This window comes from Drosophila virilis, chromosome 4 (genome assembly GCF_030788295.1).
Source record: "Drosophila virilis strain 15010-1051.87 chromosome 4, Dvir_AGI_RSII-ME, whole genome shotgun sequence".
In the NCBI taxonomy this organism is placed as follows: domain Eukaryota; kingdom Metazoa; phylum Arthropoda; class Insecta; order Diptera; family Drosophilidae; genus Drosophila; species Drosophila virilis.
The window spans coordinates 5865998-5889977 of record NC_091546.1 but is presented as its reverse complement, the minus strand read 5'-3'; the positions used below and the strand labels follow the sequence as shown (position 1 = coordinate 5889977).

General features: G+C 38.7%; 2 protein-coding genes across 3 annotated transcripts in view; one reads left to right on the top strand and one right to left on the bottom strand.

Moving 5' to 3' along the window:
- rdo (reduced ocelli) overlaps window positions 1-23980 on the top strand; it is a 60850-nt gene that overhangs the window by 25033 nt on the left and 11837 nt on the right. The window contains exons 3-5 of one of the 2 annotated variants that reach the window (XM_015173038.3): window positions 1803-1823; window positions 23239-23315; window positions 23489-23621. In XM_015173038.3, coding sequence (XP_015028524.1) covers window positions 23262-23315; window positions 23489-23621 — 187 coding nt within the window. In that variant the 5' untranslated portion in view covers window positions 1803-1823; window positions 23239-23261. The remainder of the gene's footprint in view (window positions 1-1802; window positions 1824-23238; window positions 23316-23488; window positions 23622-23980) is intronic. The other variant, XM_015173037.3, reaches the window with a different exon arrangement.
- Window positions 2229-2952, bottom strand: LOC6628400 (eukaryotic translation initiation factor eIF1). The gene has a single exon (XM_002052682.4). It carries the CDS (start codon window positions 2718-2720, stop codon window positions 2388-2390), a length of 333 nt encoding a protein of 110 aa, XP_002052718.1. The 5' UTR covers window positions 2721-2952; the 3' UTR covers window positions 2229-2387.

The following is a 23980-nucleotide window of genomic DNA, read 5'->3' as shown; positions in this document are numbered from 1 at the left end:
AAATAATCTTTGTGATAAATTTAACTGAAAACTTCGAAATACCAGAAGGTATAAATTAAATTCCTCATTTATAAGGTTATACGATAGCATATTTTTATCAAGGTCAAGGCATACAACTTTCGGCAGCACGAGGCTAACATTTCTTGCTCGTTAGAACTTAAACTAATTGCATATACGTAATTCTGTCAGGTTCAAAATTTATTCAGTTACGATTGCTATATGGAACTTTTTGCACGCAGCCGCCGCAAGCTCTTTAGCTGCATTAACTTCTGTTTTTGCAGCCTGCTTTTAGGCGCAACACGAGGAGCCACCTGAATGCCGTGGCAAACGTGTCTAAGTAGTAAACAGTGGCAGCAACTGAAACTTTTGTAAATGATTGCAGTGCATGAAATTGGCTGGCATTCATTTTAAGAGTGAGCATGTGGATGAGAAGCTGCTGCTGCTGCTGATGGCCTGCTCTGCCCTGGCGCAGGCATAAGTTTTTGGGGTTTATGCTGGCTGACTGCCTATGTTGGGGCTGAAATGAAGTTAGCAAAACTGATTAACTCTCGGCAGCAACAGCAGCAGCTCGGCATGCATTTTGCCTGCCGTCTGGCTCCAGGCTCCAGGCTGCAGGCCTTTAAAAGTTGCAGCATAATTGAATTTTGCCGGCAACGCCAGCCCGACTCCAATGCTGCGTGCCTCATCTTTGGCCCGGCCTAATGATAGTTTGTGCTGCTCCATAGATATAGACCGTTGGCATCGGGCATTGTGGGGGCTGCTTAATATAATTCAAATGAAATAGTTGATGCATTTGCTGTTGCATTCAAATGCAATTATATTTTGTTAAGTAATTTCGCACCGATTCTTGAATTTCTTAACTAAACAGGCGCATAAATCTTTTAGCTGACCCGCCCACTTACCAACTGGGCTAAAAGGTTCATCAGCCGCTGGGATTTACTTGGAGCGGTTGTCATTCCATTAAGACTGCGTCTTGATGCAAACAATTTGCTTAGCCACGCCCCCTTTTGTTATGTGATGTTAGCGGCACGCCCACAGCGACGAGCTGCCAGCGCACAGTAGTTGGCTGTGCTAATTCTGGTCATGATAAATAGCAGCCACAGAAAAATTATATAAATGCGCAAAAAGAATCCAAAAATCCACTGTTCACGGAATGGCAACGAGTATATTTGCATTGTGCATCCAAGTTTCCACACTGCTACTAGTCAAAGTTTGAAAGTCACTGCCTTTGAGTAACAGTTGGATGGACACTGTAACATTTACGAAGGCTATTGCAGATCTGTGTGAAACGAGTATTGCGCTGTCGTTTACACCCGCCTGCAAGGCTCTTTCATTTCTCCTGTTCGTCGCATCTGCCATAGAAATTTATGAATTTTCATAAATTTTGTCAACTGACCCTTTGGCACTTTTAACTGTTTGCCGTCCTTTAAGCCAGCTTACTTGGCTTTAGCAGAAGGTCCTGCAATTTGTGTGGCTTTCGTTCATTTATTTTTTGTATTCAATGCGACATTTCTGATGCACTGTCAAGGTAGTTGCGTGGGGCAATGGTCGTGTCCTTTGCTACACACATTCATAGCACTTCATTCCTAAAAGTTGGCCAAGTATCGCTCTTGGCTTTGGCTTTCACGTAAACAAACTGGCCATGAATCTTAATGCTTCAGCTTACTTCAGCTTATATACGCACGCGCTTGTGTGAATGTGTGCATCAGTACATGTGCCTTTAATTTAAGTTAGTTTAACTTTATTCATACAAAATTAATTAATATATAATTTCATTAATATTTCTCTTGTTTATATTGCAGACTTGTGTCACCATAGCAAAGGTAAGTGCAAATAAATGTTTATGACTATCGTAAGGCGCATAAAAAAGTGTTTATAAGAGAAAAAATACAAAGACATCTTTAAGCTCATAAGCTTTTACGACCTATCCATTTTGTCAAATTCCCATTGATTTCCTTTTCTTGCAGCTCAAATCATATGTAAAATTATATAGTATTTAAATATTTAAAGTGAAACATCTTTTGTTGTGATAACACATGAATTTAAACATTTTTTCTCTTATGCTGTCAGCTCTTTGCTGGGTTTCCCTGGTCAGTTTTTTTTAAACAATTTAACGATCTGCTAGGAAATGAAAGCAAATTCAAATTCTTGCAACGTTAAGCTTATTACTCACCGACAAGAAAAAAAAATTGAAATATGACTTCTTATCAAAACAAAGAAACGTGGACTTTAGTACTGCAGAACTGTAAAACTTTTAATCAGATAGTTAACTAAAAAGTATGCATTATTAAACTCCTTTTTGAACAATTGTTTTTTTGTTTTTGTTGTTTTGTTATCCTTGGTTTTACAATCCCATCGATTGATTTTACTTGCCCAGTGTCCCGCACTCAGAATCCATGGACCTTGAGGCGATCGGCCTTGGCCAGCCCCACCTTAGTTAGCCACTGGCAAATATTCTCGCGTTGATCACCCTGGAGCTGCAATACCTCGCCGTATTCGGGATGCTCAATGACAGTGCCGTTGCATGCGAATTCCTTTTTGCAAGAGCGTACAATTTTCTTTAGATCGTATTCGGCTGACAAGCCCTGAACGGTTGTTAAAGTCTTGCGCCCGTTGCGCTGTTGGATACGAATGTGGACGAGACCGTCCTGAATGTCATCATCTGGTCCCTTGATGGCATCGGCGAATGGATCGCGCGAGTTGAGATTCTGAATGGACATGCGAAGTGCTGTGCAGAAATCGAATACTGCAATAAATGCCAAAGGTTGCACAAAATTATAAACGAATTTTTTTTTTTTTGTTGTTTTGCTGATTTTTCTGAACGACTCAATTTTTTTTTTTTATTTTGTTAGCCTGTATATCGGAATTTATGACTATTGTTTTTTGTATGGCAACCAAAATATTTAAATTGACCACTGAACTAGAGATAACATTTGCTAAACCTGCTACGACTTTCAACAAAATATGACTTTCAAACAAATTTTATTGTGTATTATTTTGAATGGGATCTGCCCGCTTACTTAGTTTTCTCCTCATTTCATTAGCAGTCCAATGAAAACTAATGAAGCCTGGCAAATTAGCGCAGCTCTGTGAATTTTCCATCAGCGGTAATTAAAGCCAATAAGCAGGACAAATTTTCGCCCACCCTCACTTTAAGCGCAATTATTATTCAATTTATGAAATTGAACAGACTTCTTTTATGGCTACATAAAATTCAATAAGTGCCTGCTGTTCTTGCGCTCTGTGTGCGCCGCAGTGCGAACAGGAAAGTACATAAATTCAATTTAGAAAATTTACCAAGAGGTATTTCAAGCGATTGCCTGCTTTTAGGCGATGTTGCGTAAAAAAATATGTTTTTGCTTGATTAATTTTCTGCGGTTGTAAAAACCAAAGCGTAATGCTAAACAACGCAACAAAAAAAGTTGCAATAAAAACGTTAGACGAGATTGTTTGCCTAGGTGATACCCTTTGTTTGCATAAAATGAAGTATCTATAAACAATTTTTTTTGGCTAAGGGTTTTTCAAACTTTTGTGCGTGCTTCACATTTCGGCTTACTTTTCAAAGAATATATATACCTCTTCCGCCCTCTTGTTGCTCATTTTACGAGTACAGGGTATAAAATAAAAAACAAAATAGAGAAAAGCAATACAACGGAAAAGGTAGCAAGGCAAGCAAAACACCAAATTAGAAAATTTGCATATAGTGTGAGTGAGTGCGCAGAAAAGTAGACAACAAAAAGTTTCTGCCAAATCACATGCACACATTTGATATACGCACACACAGGAACACACCTGCTCCGGTCTATTATTTTCTTTATCAAACTAAATTAAAAAGTTTCTGCCTTCCAGATCCGTGCGACTTTCGATTATAATGAGCCTGTCATGTGGCCTCATGGAGTTTACGTTTTGTTTTTATTTCGTGAAATAATCTAGAAATTCAGCTGCCTAATGCCGAGTAACATTGGTAATTTATCAGCTGAAAAAACTGTGGCAGCCAAACAAATTTGCATTAAATGCTGTGCACAGTTTTAATTGCTTATATCATGGCAGCAAACATAAAACTCATTCCACATGATATACGGACTGTCATCTATCTGTGTGCCTTCTTGCCCCATCGGGCAAAATAAAGTTCCAACAGAAAATATGATGAATGCGCCGCGGAAACTGTACGCTGAGCGTGTGGCAAATAATGAAAAATTACGGCAACACATACACATACACACACCCACACACATTCGTTAAAGCACCCCAAAAACACACTAAACAACTAAAAACGGTTGCATGCATATACAGGATTGTGGTGCCGCATACATTTGGGCGCTGTAAAATATAAAATTCTATGAATTTGTACGTACATCATTTGAAAATCGTAAAACTTGCAAGTGTTGCTTGTCGAGTACACACACAAACACTCACACACACACACACACACAGACAGAGTCACATTGAATGTGTGCGAGCTGTCATAAACAGACACAAAAAGGTAAACTCAGTTTTATTCTTATTATTCGTATTTTTTTTTTTGTGTTAAAGGCGCATATACTTCTTTATATAATTATAATGCCTGGCCAAATGCTGATGCTTCTGATGAGCGTGACGATAATCATGACGCTTCTGCTCTTGATGGTGGCAAAGCTGAAAAGCTGCTGCAGACGATTACACAATGCAATTTGCTTAAATGGCTTAAATATTTGCCTAAGTTTATGACTGAGCAAATTGTGCCAAATTTTAACATGCTGCTGAGCCATGTGTCAGGATTCATAATTTTCACTCAAGCAAATTAAATTTCAAACGAAATTTAAAAGAAAAAACAAAGTAAATTCATTAAACTAAATTTGTGGAAACCGTAAATATTTATCTGATATTCAAAACCACAAACCTCTTCAAATTAAAACAAAACAACAACTAATTCAGAATTTTTTCATGGGTTCTTTATTTTCTTAAACTTGGCAAATTATAATAGAGAAATTTGAGAAGCAGTTTAGATGGGCTTAAGCTTGTTTGTTTATTAGAAAGAAATACTTTTTTTTTTTGAAAGAGAAGAATCATAAAAAGATAAAATCATTCTAAATGATTTAGTTCTGGTTCCCCTACTCAACAATAAATTCCTAAGCATTGGTGCGGGCATTTAATCAATTTTGTCTTACAACTTATTCCTTAATCCCAAATCACTTCGAGTAATGCGTGTGTAAATGTCACACGCTTTCACTCACACACACAAACACACATCGAGTGTCAAAATGGATGCAGCGCGAGTCAGGCCGCCAAATGACATAATCAATAATGAGGTTAAATTGCAGGTTGACATGTGATAAACGGCACTTGTGATGTGGGCAACTAATGAATGCCATGGACATCCGCATTCGTAATCGTAGCCGAAGTCGTTTCTTGTGCCATCACCTATCTGACAGGCGTTCTGTCGACGCGTCCGTCAGTCAGTCTGTCATGCAAACAAACAAAATCGCTTTTATTGTAATCCACAATGTCAAAACATTGCAGAGGATGTTTAGTAAAAGCATTTTGGACAGGGACTGGCAAGCGGAATTGGCACATCTACAAAACGTTGTGGCATGTGAGCGGGCAATTGAATATACATACGTACATACACGTTCTGGCATGTGCATGAGTGTGTCTCTGTGTGTGTGTGTGTGTGAGTGTGTGTGTGAGCGTGTGACCTACCTGCGCAGCTTTATCGCATGACACGCAGTTGTTCTGAAAATGATTTTACTATATTTTCTCGATTTTTTTCCCCTTCTCGGGTGGCTTCCTTTAACGACCCACTAAACCATAAAGTACTTACCCTGGGTAAGCTGGCTGCGAGCGAGAGAGGGTAAAAAAAGGTATGGGCCCCATTGATTTTCCATTGATAAATAGCTGACAGTTTAGCGTTCTCGGCTACTTTCTGTGACACACAACCAAACATATATAGCGAGGGACAAACACGGGTTAAATAGTTTAAGACTGTCTGCTACATTAAAAAACAATTTCCGTGAAATCTCTTTCAAGCACAGCACGCACGGTAAATGGAAAATGAGCGATGAACTGACGCTGCAAAAATGAGTTAAAATGTGAATGCAAAATTTATGTAAAGCGGGTTAACGTTGGGGCTTACTTTGACAGGCAGTTCGATTTTGGTTGAGATCCCCCGAGGCCTTTTGGCCAATTGCCCAGGCAGTGAATTGATGAATGTGCTGCGGGTGGCAAGGATATGTGGGCCGGTCTGTTAACTGATTTCCAATCATTTTATTTGTCGGCAATAACTTAATCTACTTGTAGCCAATTAGCCAGACTGTTAACAGACTATGTTGGAGCAATGACATCTAAAAAAATGCAGCTCAGTCGACATGGGTGAATACTAAATTGATCGAAGCCCCAAATTAATGGATTGAAAACATTTCACAAGGCAACCCATTGATAGCTGTGTAAAACTTAAAGCGATTTCTGCGTGGGTCAATCAACTGTCGAGTGGGCGAAAATATGTCACGGGAATAAAATGCGTCCTGCGGCGTTCACATAAAAACAAAAAAGAAGGGAAAAAAATCTGAAAGAAATATTAATAAAAGATGAGCGACATTAGTGTCTTCTTCTTCATTTTCTTATATATTTTTTTTGTGTGCGAATGTCCAACCCAAAATCGTAAAAGTAGCTAACAAAAAAAAAAAAAAAAAAAGAAAAAAGGGAAAAAGAAAGAAAACACTTTTTACTACTTCCTTTGAAACTGAATGAACACCTCCTGCACCCAGGACTTAGCGTTTTGCATTGGCTGTCATCTAACCTCGAGCGTTTTGTTGACCTTTTTTTTCTGGCTCTGACTACAAAAAATAGATGCTGTTGGTTTTTGCTATGGCTCTTTAAACCGTTGCCAAAATGCAAAAAGAAAATGCCGTAAAATTTGTAACACTTTCTGGACTAGACGTTGGGATTTTGAGACGGCGACATGGACGCAGACATTGAGCTCGAGCTGCTTCTTGCTCGGCAGTTGTTGTCCCCTGCGAAGCATGACAAAACCAACAACAATAAACGTAAGGAACAGGCATCAAAACTTGGCCCCAGGCACAATTTGTCACACATACATGACACATAAATAATATATGTGCGTACACACAGTAGCCGGTCTGGCTTTGGCTGTCTGTGTATGTGTGTGTGTGTATGTGTGTGTGTGTTTGTGTGTCTTGTCTTGGCCCTATTTGATTAATAAATTGTTTAGAGCGCGCTGAGCAATGACCGAAACTTACTGACTTGTGGCTAATAAAATATGAATGCCGCAACTTTTCAGCCGCAGCATCAAAAGGAGAGACACATATACCCTACACATATGTGTATAGTATATACACATCCGATTCACAAATTAGTCATGCGCATATATAAATTTATTTGGTAATTTATGTGCTGCCTTGAATTGTGTGCCTCAAATGGTGCGTACATTTAACCTCAGTTAACGTTTGCATTAAGACGCATATGTTTCTGCCAAACTGATTTGAAAGAACGTCTGAAAAACATGGCTCCTAGTTTTGGCACGGCCTGCATTGCGTATGCGTAATGTAAGTTTATTTTCCGCTCTGTCATATTCTTTGGCTGCCTATTTGGGTTTTTTTTGCCTATGATTATTTTTTGTCCAGTTTTTTATTTTATATTCTTGTTCTTGTTTTTAGGGGTAGCTCTTTTGATTACATCTCAATCAATTGGCGGCTGTTTTATGTTTGCACATTTCAACATCAACTTTCGGCTTTTGAAATGTTCATTTTTTATGATGCCTGCGGCCGTTGTGATGTTTTTTAAGGGACCCTCTCATGAAAATTTGTAAGCATTTTAAGCTGTTTCCTTTTGCGGAGACTTCTTTCGGGCTTTCCGTTTTCTATTCTTTTCATTCCTCTTTTTTTTTTGTTTTTTTATATGTATTCAAGTTGTTTATATCAAATTACAATTTTATTATATTGCTGAATTGCTTGCATGTATATGTTATATTTAATTCAAATAACTCGGAAAAAGAAAGCATAAATTCTGGATTTGGCTTTTGTTAGAAATGGATTTAAATTTACATTAATTTTACGGCACCGGAAAACAATTAAAAAAAAAAACAAAAAATTAGGTAGGGATGAGCTCAATTTTGAGATTTATATTATATCATATGTAAATGTTTCTTACTGCCTGTTACATACATTTGCTTTTAGTTTAGATACCTCCTTTGTTGCCTTCCAAATGACTAAGTGCAATTAGCTGTAGGAAGGAATAGATATATATATATATTTATTTATCGTACATGCTTTGCCTCAGGACAATTGAACTGTGTGCTGTTGATGTAAACGAAAAAAGCATACTCAATCTAGCTGCAGTTCGGGTCACTCAATGTTTGTCATTGTTCCTGAGGACTGAGCACATGATGATGGCAACTGGCAGTTGGCCTCGCAGCTGTCTGACAATGCTGGCAGCTGATTTTTTTGGCAATGCTTTGTTTGGATTCCTTACTTCTTGCTTCCACATGCGCGAACAGAGCACAGTTTCGTGGTTAACTTACCCAAACACACACATACACACACACAAATATGCTCATACTTGACTCGTATGCACAAGTGATTCGCAACCCACACACACACACACATACGCTCAGCTCATTCATCAGTCATGCAGGAGCAAGAGCAATAACAACAACAACAGCTAAAGCAAGTATAAAAGTGAGCTCACACTTGTGCATTCAACATGTTTTTGCAATTTACAGATTTCAGCGCTAACTGTACACGACATCCGCTCTCTTTGCCTGACTTTCCTCCTCTCCTCTCCTTTCCTCTCCTCTCCTCTCCAGCCGCTCGGCCAGTGCCACGTTTTGCGTTCATCAGAGCGCAATTCAAGCGGAATTCTGCGAAATTTTACTTTGACGTTTATGCATTGCGTATACGCCGCGTTGCGCGTTCGTCTTTAATTTTGTTTGCTTGAGCGCGAGACAAGCATGTTATTTGATTAGACATTAAAAGGCAGCTAGAAAAGAGGGCATGAAAGGCGCAACAAAAACTGTTTAAACAAAGTTGAATTCTTGTCAGAGCGTGAGTTAAGGCAAACAGCATTTATGACATTTATATTTATAATACGGTATTTGTATTTGACACAAACAGCCAGGCAGTTAAGTAATTGAAAGTTAATATCTGTAGCCTGACAGAGCGGAAAATAATCAAACAGCTTGCGTCTCACATGGCGTGTGCGTAATGTCGCACGGTTTCGCATAGATACGTATGCCGAATAATATATTCCGACACACACACAACTGTGTAAGGCATCTGTCAGCCTAATACCTTTAATGTACTTTCTGCCTGGAAACGGGGCAAACGGAATTTATCAACTAAGGCAAAGCAACAGTTTTGGCCTAAAGAAAATGGACTCAAGTTGGTTACCACGATTTGTGCACTCGTTCGCTGCTATTTTTTTTATATAGGTTTTTATTTATAGATTAACAGCGTCCATCATGAGCATAACAGGGCGCACAATAAAGGGAATACGGAAACTTGCTGTTGGCCATGGCCAAATCTCAGCCTCAGTCTTTAAATGTTTCAAATTGTCGGCAAGGGATTTGGCATGGCATTTACGCTTAGATAAGCGCCTGTAGTTGGCTTATCTTGAGGAATGCTCGCATTTTTATGCCCGCTGCTGTGCTTAGATTTATTACTAGCCATTTTTTCTGGTTTCTCCTCTTTTTTGTTGTTGTTGTTATGGTTGTAACCTCTCCTGGACCAGGCGTAGCAATTAAAGTGCTTTGCCATGTGCTTGTCGAATAGTTTGGGGCATACTTTTAACTTAGCTTCAAGTGTGGCTTACAAATATGTAAATTATTTCGCATTAATGTATGCTAAAAGTTGCGCAAACTTTTGCTTGATTCAGTCATTAAGTAAAACTTTTTTTCTATACCCATTATACATCAAAGCGAGAGTTTACTGTAAGCCATATATTTATAAAACTTAATTACGCCGAGCTGTAGATGACAAAGCAAACATATGACCAAAGAATATTTCACAAAAGCCAAGGAAAGAAAATTCGCATAATATTACAAAGGCAAGTAGTTTCATATGTGATTAAAGAGGGTGAAACTGGCAAAAAAAAAAGAAAAGAACAAAAAGGAAAAACAAGAAAACTCGCGAGAACCAGCAATGCCAAAGGCAGCGGAAAAAAACTTTGCAGTTTAGTGAAGTGCGCGCCATGAGAGACATAATTATGCGATTTAACACTCTAGTGCCGGCTAAGTGGAACGACAACCGACAACCACCAAACCCAAAGCATCGCCCCATTGCCCCGCCCAGTTTCAGTCTCAGTAACAGTCCCAGCCCCAGTCCTCAGTCTCCGTCGCATCATCGTCGTCGTCCTTGCGGCGTCCTCGTCGCCGAGGCGTTGAACAAAGGAAGCGTCTGCAACAAGAAAAGGAAATTTTTGCGCTAAAAGTGCACTTCCACGCAAAGTGAGATGAAAATGAAAACAAAAATAAATAATGTTTTCCTTGCGTAACTAGTGCTCAATTAGAATATACCCTACAATAGACCACGTATATGATTAAGCCAAAATATATAATCTCCGAAAATCTTTGGCGAAGTTACCTTACATTTTAATCAAAATGAAGTCTTTGTACCGATTTAATCATGTTGTTCAGCCGACTTTTAAGCTGAGAACTTAAATAAGTTTAAAGGGTGTTTCATTTTTTTGTTAAAAATTACGTAAACAAGTTTGTCATGGAAGCTTTAGATAAGATGCTTCTAGGTACTTCAAGAACGTCAAATAGCCGCAACTATGTACAAACTGAACTGCACTCATGACACTTCGATCATGATTTGACCTCTTAAGTAATTCTGCATTCCGAACTTTGGAATTTATGAAATTAAGTTTTGCTTAGATATTTTGTCCATTAAATTATATACAACATGCTAGCACTAAACTGATTGAGATTTCACAAATCTAATCGATTCAAAGCTAACACGCGTTAATTCTGTAAAGCTCAAGCCAACCTTTTGATTTAGTGCAACGTTTGATTGGGAGTTGAATTTCTCTAAAGAAGTCAATGCAAATGATTGCACAAAATGCCTCATTTAGCAGCTAATCAAATAGCTTAATTTCTAAGTGGATAAACACATAAATAGCTATGAATGCAGCAAGCCGGGCAAACAAAAAATAAATAGTACCACGAACAGACCTAGGCCCTGGGCCAGAATCCTGGCCAAATGCTAAACGAATGAGCGAAATTGAATGAAAATTATGCTGCCACTTGCCTGGCTGCTTGTCGGTCTGTCCCGCTGTCGCAGCCTGTGCGTCTTTCTGCCAGATGAAATTTTATAAAATAACTTGGCCCTTTTTTTCAGATCAGTGAACTTTTTGCCGGTGCTCGGGACCAGAAAGAGCAACAAAATACGGCATTCATTTTTTGTTAAGCAAAATTGAATTGTATTTTGACTGATGCTCAGCCCAAGGCGTTTTTTTTTTTTTTTGTGTTATGACTAACAAATGGCCAAGGCAGTCAAGCGACTCGGGTCTGAGAAGTTTTTGCGACTTGTAGTGCAGAAAAAGTTTGAATACAATTCAAAATGGGGTTTTACAAAATATAATTTAGAAAAAAATTAGTTTAGTTTAATTGAACTGAAATTTCTGTACATTTTGCTTTCTAAAGACATTTTTCTAAGGTCTGTTCAGTATTAAACAAAATTAAATTCTTCAAAGCACTTTTCAGCCATATTACAACAATGTCCTATAGTCTACTTCCTGTAGCACATAAATAATTTAATTTTTTAACGCTAGCAAAATTGAATTTTTAATCATCGTATAGCGCTTGGCGGGCTGTATGTGTGCGTGTCAGTCATAAAATAAAATGAAATTATACGCATTTGAGCTGAAGAAATGTTAACAGCAGCGTCAAGTGAAAAGAAAAAAAAAACGAGAAGAAACTATGAATAGTACTCGTAGTTTTTAATTAAGACTGCGAGGGGAGCCAGGCTAATGGTCGAGCAGCCGCGCTGTTCAAAAGTGTTAACAATTTCAGTTTACGCAGCTAACAAACTCATTTTGTTGGGGACGACAGTAAGCGCTTTAAGGACCTGCACGCGTGTGTGAGTCCTTCGTGAGGCCCCGTACGGCTTGAGCATTGCAGTGCGCAAAATGAACAATGTTGGGGATTTTCATTTAAGCCCATGGCTTTAACTGAGCGCTTTGCTATGTACACCACACACAAGCCCAGACACCCACACTGACACACAAACACATATGAAATCATAGATCCGAACTTTATTCGACTGCCACAGGGACCACATGGCGTATGAGCGATGCGTTCCCCTAACTTGCGTTATGATTTTACGCGCGCTTATCTACACAACTGCACAACAGCTAATAAATGTGTGTTAATTAGTTAGCAAAGGCCGCAGCCAAAAGCTGCTCTTAATCATAATCATCATAATTAATATGATAGCATTGTTATGTTTCGGTCTCATGTATAAGTGCTTTACTAAAGTTAGTCACGTGGTTGGCTTAGATCTGATTAATTACGGCTGCAATAGAAGCTTATTTATAATTGCTGCCATTCTAGGTCTAGAGTTTATAATCTTAAAGCTAACTAATATTTTGTGCCAATAAATACTACCAATTAATTATATACCATCGGTTTTTTTTAAATTCATGCACCCTTTTGGCAGCTTTCATTTGAAAAGTTCACACAAAAATATTATTTCAATTAAATTCAGTTTTACCACAACCCTCCCAAAGCACGCCAGCCAAGTGCGAACCCTCTCGGGCAGACACTCAAATGTCAAAAGCGGGCAATTAATCATTTTTCTTTTTCTTCTCCATTTTTTTTTAATAATTTATGCATAGCGCCAAACTTTGGGCAGTCGTCAACAACAACCCTACTCTGGCATCCATAAATGCCAATAAAATGTCATGAAGCTTCCGATTGCCCATTCTGTTAAATATTTTCTAGCCCCGCTCTCTCTTTTATTCCTTCTCTATCACGCTGTCATTTTTGCCTGTCATTAAAACGAATTTTTCAATTCAACTCAATTGAAATGTCAAAATGCTCATTAATTTATCAATTCCTTGACGACCCTTGCACATACTTGACGCGGGGTGTTAAAAAATTAAACATCAATTTGCAACCTGCTATTATAATATACCCTGTAATCATAAACTAGACATATAAGCTCAGTCTTTTGACAAATTAATATATATGCAAATATTAATATGAGATCACGAAAAGCGTATTAAGTATTTATGTGTTTTTGTATGTAGCAGAAGTTACTTCAGAATTGGGGAAATCGCATATTTACAGGGTAACTCAGAGCGCTTGTAAAAACCCGCTGATCAGTTTAATCAATCAACCTGCACCGTTGTCCTAGCTTCAATGCCCTGCCCAAAGTCTGAAGAGCATCTGCTGCTGATGTTTTCTATTGAAAATTGAAGAATTACAAACTGAAAATGTTTGCTGCTTTGAATTTGACCCTTGGACGCAGCTAATTTATCAATGCGAAGCGACATTGCAAATATTTTGTTTTGTAATGTAAAATAATTTTTCCTGCCCTGCCCTGACCTGTCCTGTCCTGAACAGAGGCAGCGAGTGGAAAGCATGCCAAGGACTGTGCTCTCGCTTCGGTTGGTTTATGTGATTGAAAGCACATTGTGTCACACTTTAATATTTATGACAAAATGCCAGTTGGCCTTTGGGGGTCGTCGGACTATATTTAACCTCTGCTGGCAACTTTTCCGAGCATATATATATATATATTTTTTTTTTTTTTGCATTTTTCTCGTTTTTAATTACGGGTTTCATCTCCAGGATGCTGTTGTCCCTGGCATTTCCTTGGTCATATTAGAGCTCGCAAAATATTATTATGGAGTGCATAACATTTTTTATGACCCACTGGAAGAGTGAGGATTTTTCCATTAAATAAAAATATTTTTTTTGCTATCGTTGTGTCACCCTTTTTTGTATTGACTTTTGAACACATCAACCGCATTATATTCACCACAAATGCCGCAGCTCATACAGACGAACAAGTAGGAAAAATCAATCAAACTGTTAATCGACTTGTGGTGCGCCCACCACCGCCCCACACCTCTAGCCAAGCCACTCGCACCACTCGTGCGTACCGCTGCTGCAGATTCCCAGCTCCCACTTCGTGGACACACACATATACGTGTTGGTCCTACCGTTCCCCTTTTCTCTTTTTTTTTTTATTGTTTTTCCATGAAATTTCCAACCATAAAATGTCAATAATATGTTTGCTATTTGCGCTCTTTCAATGATATGTTTGCACTGCGTTGGCCTGTGGGCCATCAACCTGCTTAATGCCAATAGGCCATAATAAATATTGTAGTATTGGCTGGGGCGTTCAATTTGTAGACCTTGACAGATGCTTTCCAATTTCACAGAGCCATGTCTGCTGTTTAATGGATTGCTTGCATTATTTTCATTTCGCATTGTAAATATTTCGAAATATTATTTATAAAAATTTCAACAGTTTTACCAACAATTTCTATTTGTTCTCATTCTGTCTTTTGCAATCGTTAATTTAATAAAAATGTTAAAAAAAAATGTGGGAAAATCAAAAATAAAGTTGTTTGTTATTTGCGAAAAGCTAAAGAGGGCAGGGCTTTTCAAAGTTTTGAATTTTGTTGCAATTTTCAAATAGTTTGTTGCATTTTCGTGTGCTTCTGCATGTTGTGCCAGAACCATGATTTAAACGTATTTATTTCAATTATGCCAAAAAGAGCTGCTGATAGAAAGATTCTAATTTAGGGGATTTATAAATAAAATATGTATGTGCTTGCGTTAAGTTTAAATCATGTAATGCGAATAACTAATTAAAGAAGCGAGAATTGTATAAAGTTAAGGCGCAGATTTTCAAGGCTGGAGTAAAATTACAAGTAAATTATAGAAAATCTCTTTTGTATTTTCCTATATATTCGAGCCTCCAGCTGTAATTGGCTCAAATAGCTCAAAATCCAGAATTTCTGCATAACGACATTTCACTGCTGGCAGTTGGTGTTAAACTCAACTGTCAAACGAGTCAGACTCAAATTGATTTGTTAATAGAGCCACATAATTGCATAACAACAACAAGATTGAGATGAGCACGCAATATGGCCCAAACAGAAATTCAATAAAATCCATATTAATAGCTACAAAATAATATGTAGTCTCAGCCTTCAAATGTTCAACGTGTCTGGAGGCATTTGCTACTTCAACTCAAATTAACAACAATTAAATTTGCCCACAAAATAACAGATGTTTTTGATTTCTGTTGATGTCGTTATTGTTGTTGTTTTTGCTGCTTAAGCATAATATTATTTGAATGCCGTCTTCAATCACGAAGTGTTGCCAGCTTTAAGCCTCGTGCTGGAATAGTTGACAGCCTTGGGTCTGAGATTTAATGAAATGCCTGGGGATCGCCGCAAGTGTAGGAAAATAAGTTAAACAAACCTAATGAAGTGAGTGTGTATGTGTGTGTGTGAGTCCTTGGCGCACAACTGAGGCTGCCATGCGGTGGAAAGATAGACGACTTAGCTGCCAGCCCAGACGCCGCACGTGCCACCGTTTGTGACCAGCACGAGCACACACAAACGATGTTGTAATTTCTGGCTACCTTCTTTCAAAATGATATAAAGCTGCCTCATGCCACCAAAAATAACAACGCCAACAACAATAACGAGAGCCAACAATGTGGTGACGGCAGCTTCGCCTTATGCCCGGCTGTCTGTCTCAGTGTCCGTGCGTGTGTGTGTGTGTATGTGTATGTGTGGCATTGTCGTCTGGGCTTGTTAGCTACAGAGATGCTCTACTCTATGCTGGATGAGTGCTGCCAGCCTTATATGTATATGTGTGCGGTGGAGCAGCTCTTGGCAGCCTCTGGGGCAGCAAAATGAGCAAGCGGAAACAATTAGCGTTGTAGCATTATTTGTAACATGCTGTTTGCCAGCCAGTAATTAAGTGTCTCATTAAAAAATGATAAATTTAAATGGAAATATCTTTTACAATGATGCTGCTGTAGCTGTGCTCAGACCAGACCAGACCAGACCGTCTCAAGTGTGCTTCAACGCATTCCTTTTTATTTGCTACAGAAATTTAAGAGCTCGTGAAAAAGTTTGCAACCAACTATGGCTGAGGCGAGAAAAGCCAAGATTTCAGGCTGTAAAAGTTAAGGAAAAACTATACACCACGGGATTTTCTTTTGCTGTTCTCTTTTTTTGTAATCTACAAATTGGCGCCTTAAACCCTTTTGTATACTTCACTTCCCCGCTCGCACTTTCGCTCTGCAGTTCTCACTGCGACTGTCAAATCGCAAACTTTTCCGGCTGGCTAAACTCAACGGCTTGTCTTTCTTGACTTTCAAACTTTAAATTGTTCAAATATAAAAACGAAAACAATTTGGTGCTAAAAAGTTTCGAGTTTTTGTTTTTGGCTTACATTGAATTTCATTCAAAGCTATCGTTAGCATTAATAAGCAGCTACAACTACATGTGCTTATTCTTGCAAATAAGTTACGACAAGCTATAAACAAAAAAACAAAAAATAGTTTTATAGTTTTACAGAAATGTACAAACAATTGCTGCGCAGTGAGAAATTTGCATAATTTTGAAAACATTTACTGGACCAAAGTTAAACAAAAGCGCTTCGACTGCAACTGCAATGGCAATTGAATTAAAATAAAGCCCCTATAATGTGCGTTGTCAGCTCAAGTGACATTAAAATGCATTAAATATTAAATCTCTCCCATGCACAAAGTGCATTTAAATAAATCAGTATATATAGCAAAACTCTTTCCTCCGCAGTCCACACAAAATTGTTTTACACAGCATTAAAGCAGGCGAAATAAAACTATTGAAATTAAACTTTCCTGGAAGCTGGTGCTCCTTTATTGTTATAATAAATAAAAAATATATATCTGTGGTTAATTATGATAAATGATGTACTCATTTTGCTCGATTTATACATTTGCTGGGATAATTTATAATCAGCTGACAAAAAGTTTTCTTTTGAGTGTACATTTTTTTTTTTTTTGATATTTTTACAAAATGTGACTTTTAAGAATATGTTGTTGCTTTCGATATATAAAGCTTAAATAAATGCTTTAGTAAGGGAAACCCCTTCATTTTTAAGACCTTCACCATTTTATTAATAAATAATTTTTACTAAAATACAACCAAAGTTGTCTCTCATCTACCAGAGGAGTTAAGAGCTGTGTCATGTAATCATTGCTATGATATTTAGATTTTGAATATATAAGTAATTTCATTTGTCTGTTAAGTAATTTAAGCTTTTAATTCATTTTTGCTGTCGAAATTTAGCAGAAGATTCCACTTGAATATTACAAGAGGAGACCGTCATAACCGATTTATAGTCGCCCTCGATAGCTTTCCAAAAATCTTTTGCTCACTGTCTTTTGCTCTATCTTAAATATTGCGATTTAGAATCCACACGTGTGCGCGCCGAGAAGAGCAGGCCAAACATTTTTATCAATTTCAGTATAAAAGACCAGAATGGCAGGGAGGCAAGCAGGCAGGCGGCTGAAGCATCAGTAAGCTGCTCGGATTGAGCAAAGTGCCAGCGACGCGTGATTATGCCACGCCACAAAGTGGAACAGCAGCACCAGCAACAGCAGCAGCAGCCACAGGATGATAGACATAGCACGCCGCATGGTCACGAAGCGGCCGCTGCCTCCACTTGGCCAGCTATTGGCCGGGCATAAAAGACTTGAGCGATTAGTTGCAGAACGTGCGGTGCATGCGATGCCAGTGGCTGCTAGTGCTGTGGGGCAAGGCAACGTGCTAGTTGCTTTGGCCACACATAAAGCCCGGCTCTGCAAACCGCCAAGGGCGGTTCGAACACTCTAGGGCTTTAAGCCGAGCTGGCCATTTGTGGGCTTGACAAGAAAACCAAACTGTCGTCAGCAGATGCAGGGCTGGACGCCAATGGACTTTCAATTGTTCCTTTTATTTTTTTGGTTTTTACACAAATGTTGTAATTGCCAAAAATACATGTGTTTACTCAAAAGCGAACACGCCCACTATTGGTGGACCATTTGGACCACTTGTGTGTATTTTTGCTAGTAAAAATGTTTTTTATTTGATTTATTTGCACGCCCGGCGTGGGAATTTTGCGTGTAATTGCTTCGTGTAGACATAAGGACACATACATATATAAATTGTGTGGGTGTGTGGCTGCGTGTGGGTGGGAGTATATATCTATATATCACTCTCTCTCAAACTCTCTCCAGCCCTCGCTTTGTGTGCGTGCAGTGGGCTGCTGCATTTGTCGCTTATTTTTTGGGTCATTTGGTCGATGCGATTAGCTTGTGCGGCTTTGCCTTTGACTATGAGCTGAGCCTAATGTGGCTACCAACTAGCCACGCCCGCCAAGATGTGTGCCTGCCTACGTTAGAGTGAGTGTGTGTGTGTTCGTCCAATGCGGAAGTGGAAGTACGCAGACGACATTAAGCTGACACTGGCCAATTAAGCACGGCAAATGAGCAGCAATCTTTTGACTCAATGATGCCTAAAAGGCTCCCAAAGCCTCTCAGCCACACCTTGACCACTGCTGAAACCACCAGCAGCAGCACCACCAACTACACGAAAGTTCATTTAAGGCATTAAGCCTGACTGAGCCAAAGTAAATGAAGTATGCGTGTGTGTAATGTCTGCAAAGCTTTAAGTTTTGCGCAGCATTTGTGTGGCAGGACCCTTCACCAAAATTCGTGGCAACTGTTTCAGATTTCACTGGCAGAACCCAAGACCCGCTGCAAGATATCAAATTTCAACTGAAATGCCGACAGCGTGGACCACGTCAGAGCTCTCAATGTTATTGTCGTTATTGTTGATGTTGTTGTTGTGTTTTTTTTGTTGTTGTTGTTAATCGCGGTTTTCTTAGCTGGGCAACCCGTTTCAGTGTCAGTTGCCAGCCCAGTCGCTTATTTCCTACCTGCAGCACTGGTCACGGTCGCAGGTTTCCTTTGTTGTCTTTTGATTGCATTTTTAACGCTTCACGCCAGTGATTCCACTCACAATAGCCACGCCCGCCGCCTGCCTGCATCCACTGCACCCTCTGAAAATCTGGCAAGAAACGCAGCAAAAGTATCATCAACATTCACTACTTCATCTCTTGCTGCTGCTGTTGCTGTTGCTGCCTTCGGTCTTTTGCTTTAGTTTAATTGAATTGCAAATGCCGCAAAGCTGCTGAACTGCTTGCAACAAGCTGCAACTATGGTGGCCATGCGTCAAGTGCGTGCTGCAAGCCAATTGAAGGATGCCAAAGAAATACTATACGGACAGTATCTAAACAGCTCGTGGGTGGATATTGGTAGTTGATTTTTAGTTAAGTCCGAAACAGCAATGTAAAATGTAAAAAGAAAACTGTAAAAATGTATTTTAGCTTGAAACTTGGCATAGATTTTTGTTTCAAGCTAGAAATATGTTAAGATTGTCCAAATCATATCACAATATTATAAGGCTGAAATGGAAAACTTATTTTATGCATTGATTATATATTCGTTTTTCAAGCTATCTTAGCCAGCTATTGACACTTTTATGGCAAACCGTTTTCATCCTTGATTAAATTGAGCAATGGCTTATAAAAAATAATAAATAGATAATAAGAAGAGTTTACTTCGATGAGAATATTAGGCCATACCTCTGTTAACTCCAAGTTTAATTATGGCACCACGATCTTTTATCTTTAATGTTTTTTGAAAATTTTATTTAACAACATTTATTAAATTATTTTTATATAATCTATTACCTTAAATATCAATTTTTTTTATGTTTTTATTCATTTAAATTCTATACTAAATCTTTTTAACAGTTTCGCAATTTAATTCGAAAAGCCTAAATTAAATTTTTCAACATATCGAGCTTACATTTTTTGAATTCACACAAATTTCTGCCCAATCAGCATACATTTTTTATAATAAATTGCAACCCATTTAATGTCTGCGCATAATTGAACACTTTTTTTTGAGCTGAGCCAACTACTCATGCAGCCAGAACACGCAGCGAAGCCATAAATAAAAGTGCAGGCCGAATTTATAAAATGTTGCGCTTTAAAATCACTTGGCTATTAAAGAAAAAGAGCTTGGCTGCAAAATACAATAACAAAACACAAATCTACAATCCCAAAATATATTATATTGTAATATAATTTCTCGAGCGTAAATCTAATTTATCAATTTGTGTGTGCGAAAAAAAAGACGTTTGGGAAAAGCGCAAAATCGAATAAAAGGCAACAAAAAGGTCAAAGCAAAAAAAAAAAAAACAGATGTCGGCCGCAACATTTGCTGCCAAATCAGAGAATTGGACAGAACATTGCAAATGCAGAAGAGGCAAGGGAGAAGCCTATGTGGGTGTGTAAGCGTGTGTGTATGGAGTTTTAGCCAGCTACTGCTCTCTATATAAAACGTGCCGCAGGCCTTGTGGTAATTGGCAATAAATGTGTTCATGAATTTTAATGTTGGCTCGACGGTCAGCGGAACTGGCCGCCCCCTAAACGAGGACACAAATCCAGCCATGTATTGAATTGTATGCTAAAACAAAACATGGTTTAAGCATCAAATTTAATACAATTGAGCTCTTCAAATCAAAAAGTAAATGAATACATTTGCACAGCACGTAACTCGATAGGCCAACAAGCGGAGAGAGAAGCCCAGCAAAAAGGCGAGTTCAAAAACAAGGCCAACAAGCGGGGCATATCACAGCTCGACCACTTCCGACCACACTCGACATGGAGTAACTTTTCGGTTTGATTTATCATATTCAATTACAAAAGTAGCGCACGTATTAAATGGCCGCATCCGCCGGCCCCTACTGCCCTGCTACTTGAAACTGTAACTGTCCCAAGCGGCGTATGAGTAATTTAGTTCTGCGAAGCTTAAGCCCAATGCCGCACCTCCTGATTCTTATATCACTTGGTTAGCTGACTGCTTCCGGCATTCTGTTTGCATTCGCATAGGCAAATGGCCCCAACGATTTCTCAGTGTTTAAATAGCACGAAAAGCGAATGGGCAAAGTAACCAAGAAATATGCACGCTGAAAGCTGATATCAACAACTACTTTAGCCAAGTGCCCCGTGCGTCATCCGCAGCTCTTTACACTCCTGCTCTGCTACTTTTCTCTATTCCTGCCTGCCTGCCTGCCTGGCCAATTCGCGTGCGCCATGTGCTCGACCGGCAATGCCAAGCGGCGGCCCAGAACGCAAACAAAGTTTGCCAAAGTCCAAATGGAGCGTGTAGAACGTCAGCTGGCAGCGCGGTTAGCTTCCATTTAACTAAATGTGTTCGTCTGTATGCTTGTGTGCATCTGTGTGTGTTTATGTGTGTGTGTGTGTGTGTGTATATTCGAAGGCGTGGCTGGCGTGCGGCCTGCTCACAAATCTGCAGTTCCCTTAACGAGTTTGACAGATGCTGACTTCTGGTTAGCCGCTCTGATGCGGGCCTCAACTGTATAAAGTTTTCATTTTAAGCTGATTAATTTTTGCTAAACGAATTTATTTATCTGAAGTTTGTTGTTAAGTTACAGTGAAATAGTTTCCTGATAGTTCCATTAATATAAAATCGTATAAGAATAACTTTGGTTTAACGCTTGTACAATTGAAAAATACACAAAGTTTTATATTTTTATCTCTGTATATCATTTTTCAAGTCTTTTTTTTTTTTTGTTACTTTGTGTTTTGCATGGAAAATAATATTTCTCTCTTCCTCTTATTTAATTACTTAAATAAACTACTATTTTTTTTGTTAATGTAATCATATAATATACATATGCCGAAATTGGGCACATGCACCGATTAAAAATCCAATTCCAGTGTGAATAACAAACTCCTACAGCATATTTTACCAAACTTGCTTTACTTTTAAATGCACTTTTGGAGTTTATTGTGAATCATGCCACAAGTTAAATTGAGTGTGCCGAAGAAAGCACTTGGAAATTGAGAATATGGAAAGAAGTTTTTTGGGCGCAACAGACGTAACTCAAGAAAGCTGTCCCGCTGCCATTGTTGCCGCAAGGCAGCATCGGCGTCGACATCGGCGCTGGCATCGTCGTCGGCTGCTGTCGCAATTTTTCACTTTTACCGCAACAACTTTGCAGAAATATTACTCAACCCAGCGCCCAGCAGCAATATCCTGACAACAAATCCAACGCGCACAATGCATAAGGTGCCGACGATGAGCCGGAAACTTGACAGTTTGCTGCCTGCCAGCCGCTTGCTGGCTCAGTAAAATGAAAAATATGCTGCACATAAATCCTGCGGCTTTCACATTTTCCGGCAATGCCTGCACAAAGCCAAGGGGCACACACACACACACACACACCAACAAGGAAAATAGAGAAAAATCAAAAAGGAAAATTCCTTTGAAAATTACATATGCAAGTTTCATGTTGCAGTTACAGCCGAAACGCTTACGCATATTTGGATTTCAGGCAAATTGAGTGTGTCCCCAAACACCATGAGAGAGAGTGAGAGAGGGGTAAGCGGGGAGCGCATTATAATTTCGGGCTTATTTTTGAGTTCGTTTCTTTAACCGCATTGTGTGCTGCGGCTAATTTATGCAGAGCGCGCAGTTCTGCGGCAAGCGCCACGAGACCACCGCAGTTTATCGCCGAGCATACTAGTGTCCAGAGATGGCGACCACAAATCACTGAGGTCAAACATGGCGTATACGCAACTCACGCATACACATACACACACACACACACACACACACACAACTAACCAAACACTAACATGTGTATACATTTGTGTAAAGTAAAACAACAGACAGCAACAACAACTGGTAAAGTAACAACTGCAACAAAAAGTGTGTGTAACTATGTCAACAGATGACACCACGTTGATTCCAAATTGAAAGTTTGTGAGTATGTGTGTGTGTGTATGTATGTGTTTGTCCGAGTGCATGAGCGTGTGGTTTTATAAATAGATTAGCAACAGCAGCAGATATATAAAACAAGAAATAATAGTAATCCTTTTGGGTTAGGGGACAATTTTATACAGTTCCAGACAAATAATTTAACTTAAAAGTTATAACATATTATATTATTTGTTTTAAAAAAACTAATTTTTCGCCTACTTAAGCTAAACGCTTCGAGGGATAAATTAATGTGAGCATTTATAACCTTATATATTTATTTATTAATCATTCAGAATGTCTATAATTTAAATTATTCTATTATTCTATTCTTTTAGTACTTTATTTTTTATATTATTTTATATATTTTAATTTTTATTCTAACGAATTTAAGCTTTGTGTGTAAACGACAGCTAAATGGAACAACATGGAACAAAGACAAATTTCATTAGAAAGTTGCGAATACCCACAGTAAGTGTATGGCAAGAGCTAACAATGGGGGTGTTCTAAAAGTTGAATTAGTTTCGACTGTGGACAAGTGTTTAGCTGTAATTAAAACCCCCACTAATTGGCACTCACACAGCAACAAAACTGAATGGAAAAGAAATAGAAATCTGTAAACAAGTTTGTTTTGTATATCACAGATGCTGGTGAAGTGGCTGCTGTTCAGCCTGTGCATAATGCCGGCCATGTTCAGCAATACGAGCAGGAAGTGCCCCGTAGAATGCAGCTGTAGCATTGATGATTTGGATCGTTATCAGGCCATCTGCACAAAAGGTAAGTGAACCAATATGCGCAATAGGTGCTGGGATGAATGAAAAACAAAAAAAAAAAATAACGTAAATAAAAAAGAGCGAAGCAAAATGTACGCAAATTATGCAAGTATATTGCGAGCATGCACCATGTAATCCATAGTTGCGGTCAATGTGAGTGTTTCTGCAGCATCATTAGGGTAACATCATAATTGCAGAGCTACACGTAATATTCAAGGATTTGCCAGCTGCCAGTTGGTCAGTTATTAATACTCCGATTTGTAAATGCCGAGCACACTCACAGAATAAGAACTTCGAGTGGTTTTCGTTGCGTATACGAGTATTAACGAGTACTCATTTTTAAAGCATAGCCAGTCTCGTTTT

Coding starts and splice junctions, on each gene's coding strand:
- LOC6628400 (XM_002052682.4), bottom strand. CDS start 2,720: ATGTCCATTCAGAATCTCAACTCGCGCGATCCATTCGCCGATGCCATC.